The sequence below is a fragment of the Dermacentor silvarum genome, chromosome 5, assembly GCF_013339745.2.
Source record: "Dermacentor silvarum isolate Dsil-2018 chromosome 5, BIME_Dsil_1.4, whole genome shotgun sequence".
NCBI lineage: Eukaryota > Metazoa > Arthropoda > Arachnida > Ixodida > Ixodidae > Dermacentor > Dermacentor silvarum.
Genome location: NC_051158.1, coordinates 127,927,800 through 127,946,428, shown reverse-complemented (window position 1 = coordinate 127,946,428; position 18,629 = coordinate 127,927,800). Strand labels below are relative to the sequence as shown.

The 18,629-nt window shown below is 47.7% G+C and overlaps 1 protein-coding gene across 1 annotated transcript in view; it reads right to left on the bottom strand.

Annotated features, from left to right (window-relative positions):
• Positions 1-1,765: 1,765 nt before the first annotated feature.
• The window catches only part of LOC119453755 (sodium/iodide cotransporter-like), a 64,022-nt gene continuing 47,158 nt past the window's right edge, over positions 1,766-18,629 (bottom strand). The window contains exons 6-8 of the mRNA XM_049668050.1: positions 15,563-15,703; positions 13,157-13,286; positions 1,766-1,969 (exon numbers count right to left, since the gene is read on the bottom strand). Coding sequence (XP_049524007.1) covers positions 1,766-1,969; positions 13,157-13,286; positions 15,563-15,703 — 475 coding nt within the window. The remainder of the gene's footprint in view (positions 1,970-13,156; positions 13,287-15,562; positions 15,704-18,629) is intronic.

The following is an 18,629-nucleotide window of genomic DNA, read 5'->3' as shown; positions in this document are numbered from 1 at the left end:
CAGAGCATTCCACGATGACATGACTGCTGGCCATCTCGATTTCCACAAAACCTACGATCGCATTCGAAGCCGTTACTATTGGCCTGGCCTTTCTACTAGTGTGGCGAAATACGTGGGTTCCTGTTCTCCGTGTCAGCGTCGCAAACTCCCAACCTCTGCTCCTGCCGGCGAATTACTGCCTATTCCTTGTCCTGACGCACCATTTGAGGTTGTTGGTATCGACCTTTACGGGCCCCTTCCTGTTACTGCAGCTGGAAATCGGTGGATAGTGACCGCCATCGACCACCTGACGCGCTACGCTGAGACAACATCAGTGATCACTGGCTCAGCTTCGGAGGCTGCCGACTTCGTCCTTCAAGCTATAATTCTGCGCCATGGTGCTCCTCGAGTACTGCTCAGCGACCGTGGAAAGGTCTTTCTCTCGCAACTTTTAAACGAAGTCCTGCGCGCCTCTGGTACCACCCACAAAACGGCGTCGAGTTACCATCCACAGACTAACGGCTTGACAGAGCGATTTCAATCACGCTTGCCGACATGATCGCCGTATATTCAGCCTGATCACAAGAATTGGGACAAGCTTCTACCGTTCGTCACTTTCGCCTACAACACGGCCGTTCAGCGTACCACCGGCTACTCGCCATTTTACTTAGTTTACGGACGGTCGCCTACTTCCCTTCTAGACGTTTCTTTCTTCGATGCTCCTGTCAATCCATCTGCATCGTCTAGCGAAGAATTCCTTTCACGACTCGCCCAGTGTCGCCAGCGTGCTCGCGTCAACACGGCGGCCAGGCAACACGACCGGAAGATCATTTATGACACCCTCCATCGCGTTGTGTCCTTCCGACCTGGTGACGAAATACTTCTATTTACGCCCTTTCGCACGCCTGGTTTGTGCGACAAGTTCCAGCCGCGTTTCATCGGGCCTTACATCGTCCTGGAGCAGACATCACCCGTCAATTATCGCGTGACTCCTGTTGTCGCCGCCACAGACCGCCGTTGTCGCAGCACCGAGGTCGTTCATGTCTCCCGCATGAAACCGTTCACGCGGCGGTCTTCGTCGCCTTGACTTGCGGCCAGGATGGCCGCTTCCACGTAGGGGGGAAATTAGTGTGGGCGTTTATTACGCACGTCTTCTTCATCTGTATATTATCATCATCATCCTACGTTGTGCGATCCTCATCTTCAGTTAAGTGTGATCATCATCATCGGGTGTGTGCTTTTGCTGGTTCGCTGCCGAGTACTCGGGCCGAATAAACGTCGTGCCAACAGAGACGCCATAATATTGATGGACTTTCCGGGTTTGGGAGTAAAGACAATTTCAGCCGATTTCCATTCCTGCGGGAGCATACCTTCTTACCAATACTTATTAATTTGGTCGGTAAAGAGCTCGAGCATGTCGTCACTTAAGTTGGCCATAAGGGTGGTAGTAATTTGGTCTGGACCTGGAGCCGTTCCTCGACGCATCCTGTCAATTGCCACTCTAATCTGTGCAGTCGTGAAGTCACGGTCCATTTCCGGGTTTGCGGTTCCGTTGCATGCTGAAATGGGGTCAGCGCTCACGGAGGTATTGATGTATTTGTCCTCCAGATCTCGAAAGAGTTGAGCCGTGTCCCCGGCATTAGCATGAATTGCCCGCTGAAGATTTCGACTGGCGGCTCCACGTGATTGTTCCGGGTCTATTAGATACCTGAGTATGTGCCAGGCTGATTTAGTGTGAATGTGCCCGTAAGTGCGTCACTCTTGGCGAACCAATTTTTTTGGCACGTTACGTGGCATATTCCTCTGCCTGTGCCGTGACCTCCGCGATGCGCAGTCTGAGCTTGCGGTTGAGCTTCTGGCGCTCCCAACGTCTGGTCAGTTGCTGTCTTGCATCCCAGAGATGGAGCAGATGCTGATCAAATTCTGGTGTTTCCGGGTCAGTTGCTATTGTCTTGGTCACTTCCTGCTTGAGTTTTATGAGGGTTCGTGCCTATTCGTCATAGGAATTGGGCGGCTGGTAAAACGGTAAGTTTTCCGTTTTTCGAAAGGCTTGCTAGTCAACCAGTTGTGTTGATTTATTGCGCACTTTATGCCGACCATATTTTATGGTGCTATGAATGACGCCTCGTAATCAGAAATCGTTTTGGCACGAAAAACCCCAGAAAGAAGAAGAGGCCATTGATGCTTTAGATGCGTTATACACCAACCAAGGTAAATACACCTGGTAGCGAAGCTTCCATAGAAGCCCATACGTTCAAAACATGGCGGCTTATCGGTGGCTCATAGGGCTTAGCGCCATCTGTGTGAGGAGGGAACATTTCCGGCAGAAGAAAAAATAATTTGACGTCATATCCGTTAAAAACAGAAGGGACGTCATTTTGCTCTCATAGGCGCGAAATTTGTTTTCGGAGGCTTGCCATCAGAGCCGTATGGGTGTCGAAATCGCATCGCTGCACAGAACATACTTTCTTTGGAGGCCAATGAACGCTTTGGGCGTAGATGGAGTAGAGTGCTCGTTCTCAAAATTCGTTTAGTGCAAGAAGCCTTTGTCGACTGAAATGGGACTAACTTAAATGCTCACGAATTTACCACACTTAAAACAAAATGGAACCTGTAGTGTTGGGCACGAGATTGTAATCTATAATTGACCTCCGTTAATTCGTAAATGCTTTTAGAATGTGGCCGAAACTTCCTACATGCATGCACGGAAATCGCTAACTTTCCTGCGATTCTGCTCTGCGATACCGATACGAATGCTCCCATGCCGCCGCGGTGGCTCAGCGGTTACGGTGCCCGGTTGCTGACACGAAAGACGCCGTTTGGGCCCCGGCTGTCGCATTTCGATCGAGGCGAAATGCTAGAGGTCCGCGTACTGTGCGATGTCAGCGCACGTTAAAGAACCACAGGTGGTCGAAATTATCCGGAGCCCTCCACTGCGGCGTCCATCATAGCCTGAGTCGCTTTGGGACGTTCAACATGATAAACCAGTGTACACATGTACCTAGGTAGTAAAGCTGCAGAAGTGCACTTGTGCGCCAGATACGAAAAACATTAAAAAAAACGGCGGCAGCATGGCACCTGCTAAACAATAATTTAACTCATGTTCGTAGCATGCCGATCCACGCCGAGGCAAGAAACTGGACGAGCGGGCAATCTCGGGGCGAGAGTCGAGCTGCTCTCGCGTGAGTTACACGACATACGGCCAGAACAATCGTGCAGTAGCACTTTTATTATTCAGCATTATAGCAGCCCGGCTACTCCACGTAGTAACGTACCTTGGATGAAGTGAGCAGAGCAAATCTGGGAGCTCTTGGTAGGCTCCCAGATTTGAAAAACACCGTTGAGGAGTAAACGTAATGAAAACAGTCAATGCTCCAAGAGCTACTCGCCGTCACGCAACACACTAAATGCCACAAGTCGCACTTATATCGATATACCCGAAAAATAACCTGGAATATGTGCAGGACGAGCGCGCGAGCAATCGAATACCAGCAAAAAAGTTGCAGTGGCTTAGCTCGGCTATGCCAGGATATACGTAGCGTTAGCAAAGGTTCAGCTGATTATTCTTAGCTTTCATGGTTGTCTAGATGGTCAAGGATTAGCTTGATTGTCATGCTTACTGCTGCTCCAATGACACACACGCGGTATACGTATTATGTGGCACATGTATATTTATTTTTGCTCAACGTCTCGTTGCTTCTCTATTGCCATAAAGACGGCTCGGTGATCAGTGAAGTAACACGCTGCCGTCTCTATGGCCCCAACACAGTATTTGGAGTTTGTCTGTCTCTGATAGACAAGATCAATGGTGCTTCCCCATTGGGTCGTCTGTGCAGTTGGAAGACTGGCTAAGTCGAGGTTAAACTTGTCCTTCAAAAGAACACAAAGAGAGTCTGGAGCACGATTGAAGTCACCAGCCACCACACACAGTTCAATTGCCGCCCGACTAGGTATACACGTAGCCGTAACTACGTCTATAGTGTCTTTAACGGAATTGTTCGGTGGCACATACACGGCTTCGATTATCACACCACTTTCGTTAAGCTGAACGGCACAGGCTTCACGCTTAGGCACCGCTACGTTTGGCAGTTCACTGGCAGCTATCCCATTCCTGACATAGATGCAGACTCCCGAGCTTCTGGCAGCGTCAACACGACTGGCATAAGCATTTGCGCTCTCATTCTCCATGGCTATACCACACTGGCAAACGCCAGTCAGAAGCGCAGCGGCTCCAGCGCAGTGTCAGACGGCGACTGCCCAGGCGCGCGCAGTGCGTGGTAGACGCACTGCGCGCGCCGGCGCCAGTGCGTCTACCACGGCTACGACGTCACTCCTCTGGAATGCGCAGACCGGCGGCGGTGAGTCGCGCGCGGCGGCGGCGGAGTGCGCGAGAGGTGCCGGCTCTGGTGGCTCCGGTGCGCAAGCCGTGTGACATCACGGATCCTTGCGCATGCGCAGCACGGCTCTTGATGTGCCGCGCGAAACGGGCTTGGCTAGGCCAGTGTAGCTAACGCTACAAAAACGAGCAAAAGGAACGGCTACCGGACGTTTCCTAGGGGCGCCGGATGCCGGCGCACAGCGTTGCCAGAGCGCGGTGGCGCTGGCTGAAACCGTCTATACAGGGCCAGTGATAAATGGAAGTAAGGCGAGAAGGGCGCGGCGCAGCGGCCCGATGGCGGGGGAGAGATAAGCGGCTGCCACGCATGACTGTGCGCGTGTGTGTCCGCTCTGCGACTACGGCGTATGCTGCAGCCTCGCCGGCCTCGGCCACCTGTGCCCCCGGCTCTCTCTGGCTCCCGCCTGTCTTCTGTTGCAGCGAAGCTGTTAATGGCTAGGTTCCGCAGGGTCGTGTCCGCGTGTAGAAAAAGAACTATCGTTAGCATTCGCTTTGGCTTCATGTGGGTGGTGGTTTCCCGTCAGTTGTGCCTTAGCACAAGTGTCCAAACAGATTATGGATGGCCCATTGTTACACGACTCGCCACCGCCGGTACCTCTTTCACAAGTGTCGCGATACTCGACGGCGCCACGTCCCACCAATCTTTGTGCGCTTTTTTCTCGTGACGCAGAGATCGCTCTGTTATCACCAGTTGCCCTTTGTACTCGCTATAGCACGGAGGCTCGTTTAACCACATCTTCCATGATCCTGACGATGCCGTGCATTGTGCCGTAGCTATGAACGCTGTGGCTCATACGCTAGTTTATGAAGGTGGGGCGGACTTGGCGCAGCAAACGCACTACTTGGCCATCGCGCCGGGCGAAAGCAAGACGCCGGTGCCCTTCCTGTCTGACTAACATGCTGAAGACGCTCAATATAGTCAATCATGATAATATATAAATTCACTGTAGGAATATTCACTATAGCAAACCCCCAATACTCACAGCTTCGCTGGCTTCCATCTTCACTGTAGTGGAAGGGCTCTGAATTTTTGTCGAACGCTAGAACTTGCATTATGTTTCTAGTACCCTGTATTACCTATGTGCTGCAAGTGGTATAATGCTTGATGTTGAAGGTGGAGGCGCTACTTCGTGTTTTCCCTCCTTCCTTTGGAGCTCTCTGGGTGAAACAATGAGACAATCTCTTTCTCTTTAACGGGGCTATCTAGGCCTGGTCAACCTGTTTGTCAGGCAGCTTGGCTCCGCCGATTTTTCCTACGTAAGGCTGATGATACGTTCTGGTGAGGGATGTTATAGCTTCGTCTTTTTCAACATTTTCCCGACCTACTAGCAACGTCCACCTCCCCGCAGGGGCGTCTGCGTGAGCAGGCGTTTGGTGTGTTGCGACACCACGTACCCGAGCACATGAGGGTTGGACCCCCCTGCGTGTCGCCGTGCGTGGCTTAGCCGTGTCCGGGGAAAAGGGGATCCTGGGGGTTGAGCCGAAGCCGGCTGTCTGGACGATTACGGCCCTTCGGCAGAGGCAACACACCTCGTGGGCCTCTGCTTCACGTAGACGGCCCCCCTGGGCTGACCCACCAAGGGGAAACCGGCTGATCGCCTTTTCCTATCCCCCTCTCTGCCCTTCTTTTTCTTTCCTATCTCTTTTCTTTACTGTCCTGTCTCCTCTTCTCTTCTCTTACTTCTACGTTTTCATAGGCGGCTCGGGTTAACCTTGTGTAGGTGCCCTCTCTTGGGTTTATATATAAGGTTATAGCGGCAATGTACGGCTGGAACCTGTAGCCTTACACATTAAGTGCTGCAGCGTCCCTTTATTGGACTCCGTGGTGAGTGGCTGCCATTGCTGCCGAAGTACAATACTCCTATGGGAACACCCCCTTTTCCACGACTTCTTGATCGTCTCCCTCAAAAGTGGGGACGCACCGATGAGTTTTTGAACTTGTTCACCCGACCAAAAGACATTTTCCCACGGTTTCAAGTAGTGCATAGCGAAAGAACAGAAAAACTGGCAAGAACCATATTCCCATTTGTAGTTGCGAAAAGCTCAACCAACAAACTGGGTCCTGGCTACAAGGTCACCAAAATGCCAAGCGGAGACCTTCTGCTTGAGCTACGTGATAAAGACCAATACAACAGACTCGGCAAGCTTGTTACTTTTGGTGATGTCCCAGTTACTGTTTCACCGCATCGTTCCATGAACACAGTATGGGGGGTAGTATCCGAAGCAGACCTCATCGAACTATCTGAAACCGAATTGTTAGAAGGATGGAAGGAACAGAACGTCACGAATGTGCAGCGCATTGTTATGAGGCGGGACAACAAAGACATTCTCACGAAACACGTGATACTCACTTTCGAATTGAGCATTTTGCCAGAAAGCATTGAAACAGGCTACACAAAGATAGCCGTAAGACCTTACATACCAAACCCTAGGCGTTGCTACCAATGTCAAAGATTCGGCCATGGCTCGCAGAGCTGCCGTGGTCGACTCACCTGTGCTAAGTGTGGAGTACATGGTCATGCCTCAGGCAATTGCGAGGCCACACCTCACTGCGTTAATTGCGATGGTGAGCATCCAGCGTACTCCCGGTCTTGTCCAAGTTGGAAAAAAGAGAAGGAAATTATAACACTGAAAGTCCGTGAAAACATATCGTTCAGGAAAGCACGCAAAAGGTGCTCACCATTCCCCACAACCACTTATGCTAGTGCGGCGCGTCAAGGGGCAGCGTCGCAGAGGCTACTGCCACCTGCCCAGCCCGCGCGCAGCGAGCTGTCGCTTGTGGCTCCTGCCCCAGGGTGGAAGGAGCTAAGTCTACTCCACCCAACCAGCAAACAGGCCCGGTTACCCTAGGGTTGCCGGCAACATAACAGTCCTCGGTGGCAGCCTGCGCTACGCGTAGCGAACTCGCAGGCCCGCCAGCAGTTCCCACGGTGGGTGCAGTCAAGGCTACCTCACCCTCACCGGCCCCTGCTGGCGCTGGCAACAGCCGGCGCAGCTCAGGCCCAAAGGCAGCCCCATCGACCTCCGGGCTGATGGGCGCAAATGTCTCGTCCTTCGCGGCGAGACTTTCTCGTGAAACTTCTCGCTCGCAAGAGCGCGTGTCTGGCGCCTCACAAGAGGCAATGGACACCACACCCATTCTGACGGCGCACCAAGCGCCTAAGGAGTGGCAAGGTTCGCTCGACCGCTTCAGAAAGGACAAATCCCGCGTTACAGGGCCTGGAAAGTGCTCTGTAATCTAAGGCAACACTTCCCTTTTTTTAGTACACACAGCACCAATTTACTATCAGTATGGAAACACAAATCATACAATGGAACGGCAGAGGCCTTCTTAGGAACCTCGATGATGTGCAAGAACTTCTCCAGGAACACAATCCAAAAGTGCTATGTGTACAGGAAACTCATTTAAAATCGACACATACAAACTTTCTCCGACAATATGTTACGTTTCGTAAAGATCGTGATGATGCGATAGCATCATCAGGCGGTGTTGCCATTATAATTCATAAAAGTATAGCATGCCAATGTTTGCAGCTACAAACGCCCCTCGAAGTAGTGGCAGTTCGACTTGTTCTCCTAAACACACTGATCACCATTTGCTCGCTTTACATACCCCCCCCCATTACCAATTACACAAACATGAATTTCAGTCATTTATAGATGAATTACCAGAACCCTACCTCGTTCTTGGCGATTTCAGTGCACACAGCAGCTTGTGGGGCGACACACGTATCGATGCGCGAGGACGCCTAATCGAACAATTTCTTTTCTCCTCTGGCGCGTGTCTCCTGAATAAGAAGGAACCCACCTACTACAATCTCGCAAACAAAACGTTTTCTTCCATTGATCTCAGTGTAGCTTCCCCGTCTATGTTTGCTGAACTTAAATGGGAAGTTATAAAAAATCCTTACGGGAGTGACCACTTCCCGATACTGCTGAGATCACCACTACAAAACGAACCTCCACCACAGGCACCCCGCTGGAAGTTGGATATGGCAGATTGGGGAGAAATTCCAAAGTCTTACAAGTAGTATCTCGTGGTCTGACATATCTTCGCTGGGAATTGATGCTGCTGTCGAGTATTTTACATCTTTTATAATTGATGCCGCTTCTGAATGCATACCTGAAATAAGTGGTGCGACCTGCAAACGCCGTGTCCCATGGTGGAACGAGGAACGTCGGAACGCTCGTAGGAAACAGAACAAAGCGTGGGGGTTGCTACGCGACTCCCCGACTGCGGAGAATCTTGTCAATTTTAAGAAGATAAAATCGCAGGGGAGAAAAACGCGTCGACAGGCCAGGAGAGAGAGTTGGGAGAAGTTTTTATCAGGCATCAACTCGTATACAGACGAGGGCAGAGTCTGGAAGAAAGTTAATAAGATAAAAGGGCTGCAAACTTATTCACTCCCGTTGGTAAATACACAAGGCGACAGTCTGGAACACCAAGCTAACTGCCTCGGAGCACATTTTGAACATGTGGCAAGCTCATCCCATTATTCTCCAACATTTAAAAGACACAAGGCTACCATAGAAAAACAGAAAACAGAAAGAAAATGCACCGGAGAAGAGGCATACAACCAGCCATTTTGCATCGCTGAGCTATATGCGTCGCTTAGTTGTTGCAACAAGTCTGCCCCAGGCTCTGACTCTCCTCGGCCTTTACAATGCTATATGGTCCTCCGGCAAGATCCCCTCTGCCTGGAAAGAGGCCATTGTCGTTGCTATACTGAAGCAGGGCAAGGACCCATCGTCTGCTTCGAGTTACCGCCCTATAGCACTAACAAGCTGCCTCTGCAAACTGTTCGAAAAAATGATTAACCGCCGACTAATACATTTTCTCGAATCAAACAAATTGCTTGACCCGTACCAATGCGGGTTTCGAGAGGGTCGATCCACCGCCGACCATTTGATACGTATTGAAACGCAAATTCGTGAAGCTTTTGTCCATAAGCAGTTCTTTCTGTCTGTATTCCTTGATATGGAAAAAGCCTAGGATACCACGTGGCGGTTCGGAATACTTAGAGACCTCTCACACGTTGGTATACGTGGTAACATGTTAAATGTCATAGAAAGTTATTTATCTAATCGCTCATTCCGTGTTCATGTGGGAAATGCTGTATCAAGACCATTTGTGCAGGAAACTGGAGTGTCACAGGGCGGGGTGCTGAGTTGCACTCTCTTTATCGTAAAAATGAGTTCTTTGCGTCTGTATATCCCAAGAAACATGTTTTACTCTTCATACGTCGATGATGTACAGTTAGGTTTCGCCTCGTGCAATCTTGCAGTCTGTGAGCGGCAGATTCAGCTTGGTCTGAACAAGGTGTCTAAGTGGGCAGACGAGAATGGATTTAGCCTTAACGCACAAAAGACCACCTGCGTCCTGTTCTCCAGGAAGAGGGGTCTGCACCCCGATCCTGACATTGAGTTGCAGGGACAACGTGTGGCCGTAAAAACAGAACATAAAATTTTAGGTGTGATTGTAAATACGAAACATACATTTGTGGCACACATAGAGTATATAAGAAACAAGTGCATGAAAACAATAAATATTCTAAAAGTGTTGTCACGCACCGTTTGGGGTAGTGCCACAAAGTGCCTTTTAAATCTGTATAAGAGCCTCATACTCACACGACTAGATTACGGCGTCATAGTGTACCATTCCGCTACGCCAAGCGCCCTAAGGATGCTCGATCCTGTACACCATCTAGGCATTCGCCTAGCCACTGGTGCCTTCAGGACAAGTCCTGTGTCAAGCTTGTATGTAGAAGCAGGCGTGTGGTCGCTTGACATGCAACGTTCATACTTAAGCCTTACCTATTTCCTGAAAGTAAATTCGAACTCAGAGCATCCCTCCTTCTCAATCATAAATGATATGACCAGTGCCACAGTCTTTAATAACCGGCCGACAGCAAGAGAACCCTTCTCACTACGTATAAGAAAAATTAGTGCAGAAATGGATATCCCACTACTCGAAAATAATTTGATGGCCCCAGCAAATCCAGTGCCACCGTGGCACTGGCAACTCATTGAGTGCGATACCTCGTTTGTAGAGGTCACAAAAGACGCTCCAGAGGCACATATCCGGATGCATTTTCTAGAAATCCAGTTCAAGTACTCGTCCTGCACTCAGTTTTACACTGACGCTTCCAAGTCACATGCAGGGGTTTCTTATGCAGTAGTCGGCCCATCGTTGTCTGAGTCCGATGTACTGCACCCGGAAACAAGCATTTTTACGGCTGAAGCCTATGCACTTTTATCAGCCGTGAAGAGTATAGGCAAGTCAAAACTCAAACCATCAATAATATTTACAGACTCCCTAAGCGTTGTAAACTGTATTCTGCTCTGTGCAAAGCATACATATCTAACCAGCATATTATTTTGTGCTGGGTGCCTGGCCATAGAGGCATCGAGGGCAATGTTCTGGCTGATCAAATGGCCTCATCAACTACATCGGGAGCCCTTAACCCTACCGCTTCTATCCCTGCCGCAGATCTCAAGCCCTACTTAAGAAATAATCTTCGAAGCCACTGGCAGCGCTAGTGGGATGCCGAAACGAACAATAAGCTCCACATAGTTAAGCCACAGATAGGTCCCTGGCATCCCGTTACGAAAATACGAAAAACTAATGTCCTATTGTCTCGTTTGAGAATAGGACATACATACGGCACCCACAATTTTCTCTTAACTGGAAATGATCCACCAACCTGTGGTAGATGTGAAGAGAGGTTTGCCGTGCTCCACGCCCTCGTGGAGTGCAGGGAAGCCGAAACAGAGAGAAAAAGGCAGTTTCCTCTAGCGTACCGGTACTGTCTCCCTCTCCATCCCGCTATGTTTCTGGGCGACAAACCCCTCTTTAACACCAAAGCTGTCCTGGGTTTTCTTAGCGATGTTATATTGCATGTTATTGGCCCAATAGTTTCATAGCGCATCCTCTCTCCAGAGGATGCCGCTGCGATAGTAGTTTTGTATAGCGCGCGTCTCCAGGCCCTTGCGTTTCAAAGGGCCTGTCAAGGCAGTAGTGCTTTTTGAAAAGATTTATCAGTGATAAATTTTCATTTATCATCATTAACTTGCAATTTGTTCTTTCGTGTTCATAGTGCACCTCATTAGCCATTGCCATAATTTTATTACAGATATATTTTACGCATTTTACAGCGATTGTTTTTAGGCCCTTTTACAGCCACGACACATCTACCTTTCGCAATTCATTGCTCCATTGTCAACTTATTAACACTGGCCTGGCGCTCTTTGGCCATACCTGGCCCTTGCGCCAATAAACATACATCATCATCATAGCAACGTCCACCTCTCTGTAATGTCAGATGTCTCTGGCTGGTTTCTTAGAGAGCATGTTAACACATTTCTTTTCATAAGGGTTCGTTTCCGCGTGAAGTATATTTTTATTAAAGCACCACCTGCAGGAATTAATCGCGTTCTCTACATGATATGTGCATACGTAGGATGTTTTGAAACGCGTACGCCAATTGGTGCTTGACGCATGGTGCTTCATCGTTTTCTTTTTAGTGCAGACAGCAACCCTCCCAGTTAAGACATAGTAGCAGACAAGAGGTTGTCATGTGCCTTGGTGAACAAATTGCCGCGTAGCCCTTGTGAAGACACTATAAAACATTGCTTCATAGCCTGTCCTCCTAAGAACGCTGAAGAAAGATAATGATGTAACACCCCTATCAATTCTTTTCTCGGCTTTCAAAAATCCAGGAGATCCGCCATGTGATATGTTCATAATACTTGGTGTCATATTATCTGGAAACGTAGGACGTGCGAATAGCATGCAGAAACTCCGCGATCAACAACATAGTTTTTTTTCTGGAAGGTGTATGTTTTGATTACGCACAATGCTCAGCTCAGACCAGCAAGACCAGGTCTGGGCCGTCCAGCTAGCCGAGGCAGCCGCTGAGACCCAGGGGATCTCGGCCGTCTGCTAGGCGGAGGGAGGCTGCGTCCGCCCTCGTGAATTGCTGGCACCATTAAAGTTGTATCTCTCTCTCTCTCTGGAAGGTGTGGAATATGTACATAGCTTATGTGCGGCTAAAGAGCCTGCGCCAGAAATAATCTTTTCGTTAGTGGCATTTGTTTAACCGTCTGAGTAATTACTATGCGTGTACCTAAACGTCTTTACTTTTAGATGGGCTACTTTTTTTACAAGCAAGAAAAAAATAAATTTTATCATATCGAAGTGGGTAGTGGGCCCGACCTTAAAAAGTACATTCCTGCACTGACATGGGTTGGAATTCAAGTGGAATCTGTCATGAAAAATGTCTAGTTTTGTTCGTCTTATGGAGAAAATCAAGCTGTGTATAATGAGGCGGGCTCCGATGACGAAAAGATAATGTCGATGATGACAGCGGCTATCGCAAGCGCAATAAAATTGCCGGACGAACAAGGAACGGAAAACCTAGTTTGGAGCAATTAACTGCGGTCGCAGCGAAATTTTCTCCCAGTCAAACTGAAAATTTTCAGCCGTACGGTTTTTTGGCAGAGATGACTACAGTCCCGAAAACAGCATATAAAAAAGGTTATGTTGAGATAGATTTAGGGGCACGTTAAAGAACCCCAGGTGGTCCAAATTTCCGGAGTCCTCCAAAACGGCGTGCCTCATAACCAGCTCGTGGTTTTGGCACGTAAAACCCCATAATTTAGGTTTTGTTGAGATATGTTGGCCTTGATAATTTGCTGGAGTTGATATTTGAAATGATATACCAGCTCCAGCAGTACAATAGATAAGTACATCAAGATAAACTGCTGGAATAAAACGCTCACCTGGTCAACCCTCTTTATGGCACCTGACAGCACTGGATCACATCCTCTGTACCATATTGTTATCGAAATCCCCAATAAAGTACACGAAGCGTATGGTAGAAGAAGTAAGAAAGCACCAGAGATCACGGTTCTGCACAGACACAAAGAGAATTAGGAAAAAAACTGCCAGCACTTCCTTCGTTTAACGATTATACGGCGAGGTTCAAGGACCTTGACCATGCTTCCTGTTTTCACGGCATTAAATTGGTCTTCAATGGTGCATATCACTGCGGTATACAGATATATTATTTGAAAAAGCGGGTTTCGACATATTGGTAGTTGTTATTTCTCACTGGTACAACTATACTTCATTGATTGTAACAACGTTTTCATCAATCTTTGGTGATCTTACCGTTCTATTGTCGTGATGTGCGTGAGATCGAATGAGAGTGACTAAAAGTCAGCATAAATTTTCCCGAAGTAAAGCTTGTGGCACAAAAAGGGGTCAGTGAGCCACAGAGGCGCCCCTTCTTATTGGCTCTGATATCCGGTAGAAACATACTTCGACATATATATCCTCAGAGCAAGAAATATAGGTCACTTTAGCCACAAATACTTTTGCAAAGCGGATCGTTCTATGCCTTCTTTCGCCGGATTTGATACGTCTTTTCGCTTCACCCCTTTTCAAGTAAATAAGGCCAGTGAAGAAGATAGTGAAATCGTTAACTGGGCTGGTCCAGGCTAGAGCGGGGTGAACTGGTGAGCGACCCTCGAGAGAGCGTAATAATCCGGCTTGCGTGGTTGGGGGTTAGAGTTCTTTTAGATTTTAGAGTTGTATTTAGGTTCCACAGCGTGCTATGTTGTTAAAATATTGCTCATTAGAAAGAAGGAACTCACGGTGATATCGGAAACAGCCGTTGGAGTATATAGGTAACGAAATTTCAAAAAATACTAATTATAGTACATTCGATGTTGTGATTGGTTGAAACCTGACAGGCTCAAAACCGCAGGTGCCGTTATTTTACACCGAATGGAAAGGCGATGCAGTGACCACTTTGTACTACACTCAAGTGGTGCACAAGATAATCAAAAGTATTCATTTTTTCAGGGTAAAATGTTTCGCAGCGTTTAACACGTGAAATGTCTAACCGTTTACATCATGATATTTCACACAACGTTCGCGTGAGCAAATACATGCTGGAGAATCAGCCAAGATCGATCTAAATGGTCGCGAAGCTTCGGGCGAAAAGCAGTTCAGAACGAATTGTCACCGACATCAGCAAGGGTGGTTATGGGAGCAGCGACTGAAGTGCGACTATGTTTGGAGGGAACAAACATCGGGAAAGAAAAAAGCGTTTTTTAATTAAAGAGAGGCATAGATTCATTCGGCGAAAATAAAATTGCTAATCAATTTTATGTACGCATGGCGAAAAAAGAACAATTATATTTTACTTGATCATTATCAATAAATACATTCTTTCAGCGCCCACCGTGAGAGCGCCCACCGATAGCGGCGGGCGTTGACGCCATTATCACTTGCAATGCAATGTAGCTCTTAAGTGGACAGAAAGGCGCACTCGTAAAGTTCACGCCCCCCTCACATGTTGTGTTGCTTTGCTTGTCGACGTTTGTCTCAGTTTGGTGACGCGAGTAGTTTCATTGTTTCTTAACATGTTCAGTCAAAAGCAGTGAGTTGCGACCGCCAGTTAGTTGTTTACTTTAGGTGTTTTCGAAGGACAGCGCTGGCCGACGGGCTTGGCGTCCGACGAAAGAACGAGCACTCGACTACCAAGCGTTCGTCGGCCTCCAAAGAAAGTATGTGACGTGAAGCGATGCGATTTCGACACCCGTACGGCTGAACTTTTCCTGCATCGCTTTCCGCGCTGAAAGCTCGAAACGCCCATCAATTCTAATAGCAGGGCATTTGAATGTACAGCTCTAATTGCCAGCCTTCGAAAACAAATTTCGCGCCTTTGAGAACAAAATGACGTCACTTCTGTTTTTAACGGATATGACGTCAAATTATTTTTCCTTCCGCCGGAAGTGTTCCCTCCTCACACAGATGGCGCTAAGCCCCATGAACCGCAGATGAACCGCCATGTTTTGAAAGTATGGGCTTCTATGGAAGCTCGCTACCAGGTATGTTTACCTTGAATCACCTTCGAACTGTTGTTTTTGCATGTGGGTTAACGTCTTGACTATGTGATGCATGCGAGAGCCCTAAAATGCTAAATCGACGTTATAGTTTATCTTAAGGAAGATAAAAAAAATATTGCTCCAAGAAAAAGGAATGATCTGCTTGCAGCGAGCATATTGAATTCATATGAATAAATAAGCGAGAAACACCGCTGTGTCAAATGTAATTCAGAAATAGAACGAGCTAAACCCGAACGTTCAGCTCGTCATTCCAGCGCAAGAATTGCATACCTTTTAGCTTTCTTCACTGATGGAGATGACATAATCCGCTGTACAACCATTTGGTCAAGACATAGTCGATACATTGCCAGTGTTGACGCTCCCACTATACAGGACCATACGTTTTCGTCGCTGGTCAAGTCGAACCTGAAACTGTCAAAAGAAGCGACGTCGGCATTTTCCTACCTAATACACAACGGCAGTAATATCGTGTCGCGACAGGAGCTTCACCTGAGCAGGATGCATAAACATACAAAAACTCCGCTTATTTCCAACGAATCTCACAACGCAAAGACGCATAACAAGAAAGCGTCCATGGCATTACAGAGAATAGAGGACCCCTTTGTTCTTAGCTATTTCATTTGTTTACCAAGAACAATAGTTATTTGTATAGAAAAGCCAACAATGAGTCAAAGCTCTAACTGTACCGCACTAGTACAGCTGCGCCATTCATTGGTAACAAATGGCTTGATTGTGTGTACCAAACGTATAAGTACTACTATCGAAGCAAGACAACCTGACAATTTTAGCTCGGCTTTTGAGTTACATAAATAAAAAATCAATAGCACCTCCAAATAAGCCGCGGATTTATTTAATCTCGGCGTTTCGGGGCCAACTCAACATCTGAAGCAATTAACGACTGATTCTCGTGGCGTGCAGCTTTTAAAAGTCCTTGATAATGGGCTAGTTTCACTAGCGATGGTAGCGTGTCTTCTTGCGTCATTTTTTGTTTTATTTCTTGAAAGTGACGTCATACAGACTAAGACTAACCGCCGGGAAAAGCTGTTATAAGTGCGAAGGAACATACAGAATTAGCCAAACAATAGAAAGCGCTAGAAAAGCAACCTCGGGGCCGTGTATGTCCATGGCCTCAGCACCACAACGAGTGAGAAGAGAAAAGGTACCGTGGCAGAACAATAGGCTCCTGTCTCAAGCGCCGACACCGCCCCAACATTTGTTGAGGTTGTGGCTAAAGTTAAGGTTGGGCAAGCAGAGGGGCCTCCACGCACATCGCTCTTCCCGGTCAGTCATGGACACAAGGAAACATAGCAAGGTGACTACGTTGGCTGGTTGGGGATTCATACTGACAGTAAACAGTGCGAAAAAACACAGGGACGAAAAGCAACCAGACGAAACAAGTTCTCTCCCAAGACGCACAAGGACGCGATGCCGTTCACGTTGTCTCAGAAATAATCGTCGCCGAATGATTTGGGCCGGTTCTCACAAGGAAGAATTTTAGAGGTCGCAGTCACGTGGCTGCGTCAAAGCTTTCTCTGTCGACATAGATTAATTGTGTAAATTCATACATCACAAAGGTTTACTGAAGTGCATTGAAGAAAGTACTGATACTTTTGGAGTTTTGCAATTCCAAAACAGGGCTGTTATGAGCTCTCATGGGTTGCGTGACCTCTTATTGTTGCTGCTCCCGTCCAGTTTCATGGAACGGAATCACAGCACTTGCATTCAGAAAGAGGGGGTTTCAATTACATCTTCCATAACACCATTTCTAAGGTACTTGTCCTTGGTGAAATGCGACAGATCATTTTAATAGAGTTTTTCATTTTTATTCGTTGTGACCCAAAACTTTCTCGCCGCAAGCCGCGCAAGTACTAGACGTATTTCGGGCATGCCTCAGTCCAGTTGTGTTGACACATCAGATGCCAGAAAAGGACTCCATTTAGTTTTTAGATATTTGTAGGGTGTTCTCAGTGGGCTACAGGCGCTGACTCCATGAGTCCCGTGCGCAGAACTCACTCCTTACATTGACATCTGCTCATAGGAAATTAGCAATGGTGGAGTCACATTTCACAAGCGCTCTGGACAAGTCCTGCCACCATGCCCTGGGAGGCAGCTTCATCGCGCAGGCGCAACGTCTAAAAGGAGCAGGCCTGCCAGGACCGTTGCTTGTATCAGTAGCTGAGGCAACGCATAGGAAAAGAAGACAGCGAGGCAGCGTTAGGGAGGAAGGATAGCGAACGTATAGAGGAGAAGCGCAACAATGTCGCTGTCATGCCATCATCTTAGGAACATAAGACAACACATGGACGGTAAAGTTGTTTGCAGCGCTCCTAACAAGCTGTCTCAGTTGGCAAGAAGTGCCTGTCCTGGTAAGAAAAGCAGGAGCCAATGGTCCATTAAACACAGAACACAGTTCGTGAACTGCGTACAGAGCGTAGTGTACCGAATTCCCTTCGTCATGGGGTGCAAGGTACGTGGGACAGACGGGCAGATGCCTCATTGAGTGCTTGCTGGAGCAGCTAATAACGTCGCAAATGTAAAGGAATGCTTTCATGCTCTGCAGGCCAGCACGTGTGTATGTACCCCACAATTACAGCGAACCACAGTGATTTGTGAATGTAAATATGCGAAAATGCCTTTAATCAGCCAGCAGCTCATGCGGCTAGGAAACAACGCGTCTGCGTGAGCAAACTGTTGGTTCCAATATCCAGTAAAGAACTGAGATATTTAGAAGGTGGAAGCATTCGCAGCGGGCGTCTGTGGCTGTCTAAGCTTTCGCTCTTTCGCTTTTTGGTTCTTGTTGGTTCTTTCTCTTTTTCGTTGCAAACACATATGTACGTATATTGTAATCCTTTCCGCGCATGTGTATATATTCGTACAGTCCTTGTTTCGTCTGGTTGCCTTTTGTCACCTTGTTTTTTTTTTTTGTCACGTTCTTTACTGTCAAGAAGGAAAGAGTCAGAATTCGTAGTTAAACCCTCCCACCATTTCCTTCTCATATTATCAAATACTTTTAAAAGCTGCACCCCACCACCATCAGTCGTTAATTCATAAAGAAAGTGTCGGGTGGGATCCGAAATGTCTGGTATGCATAAGTTCACCTTTAGCTGTACGCGTTGCTAAATGATGAAATTTATATTCTTTGTCACGCAAAGCAAATGTCTGATGGATCAAAGCCAGGCAATACCGGCGATACTTTTCAGCGTTTATCCTGCGTAAAAAATAAATTATCGAGTTTTACGTGCTAAAACCACGATCTGATTATGAGGCACGCTGTAGTGGGGGACTCCGGGAATTTGGACCACCTGGGGATCTTTAACGTGCACCTAAATCTAAGTAC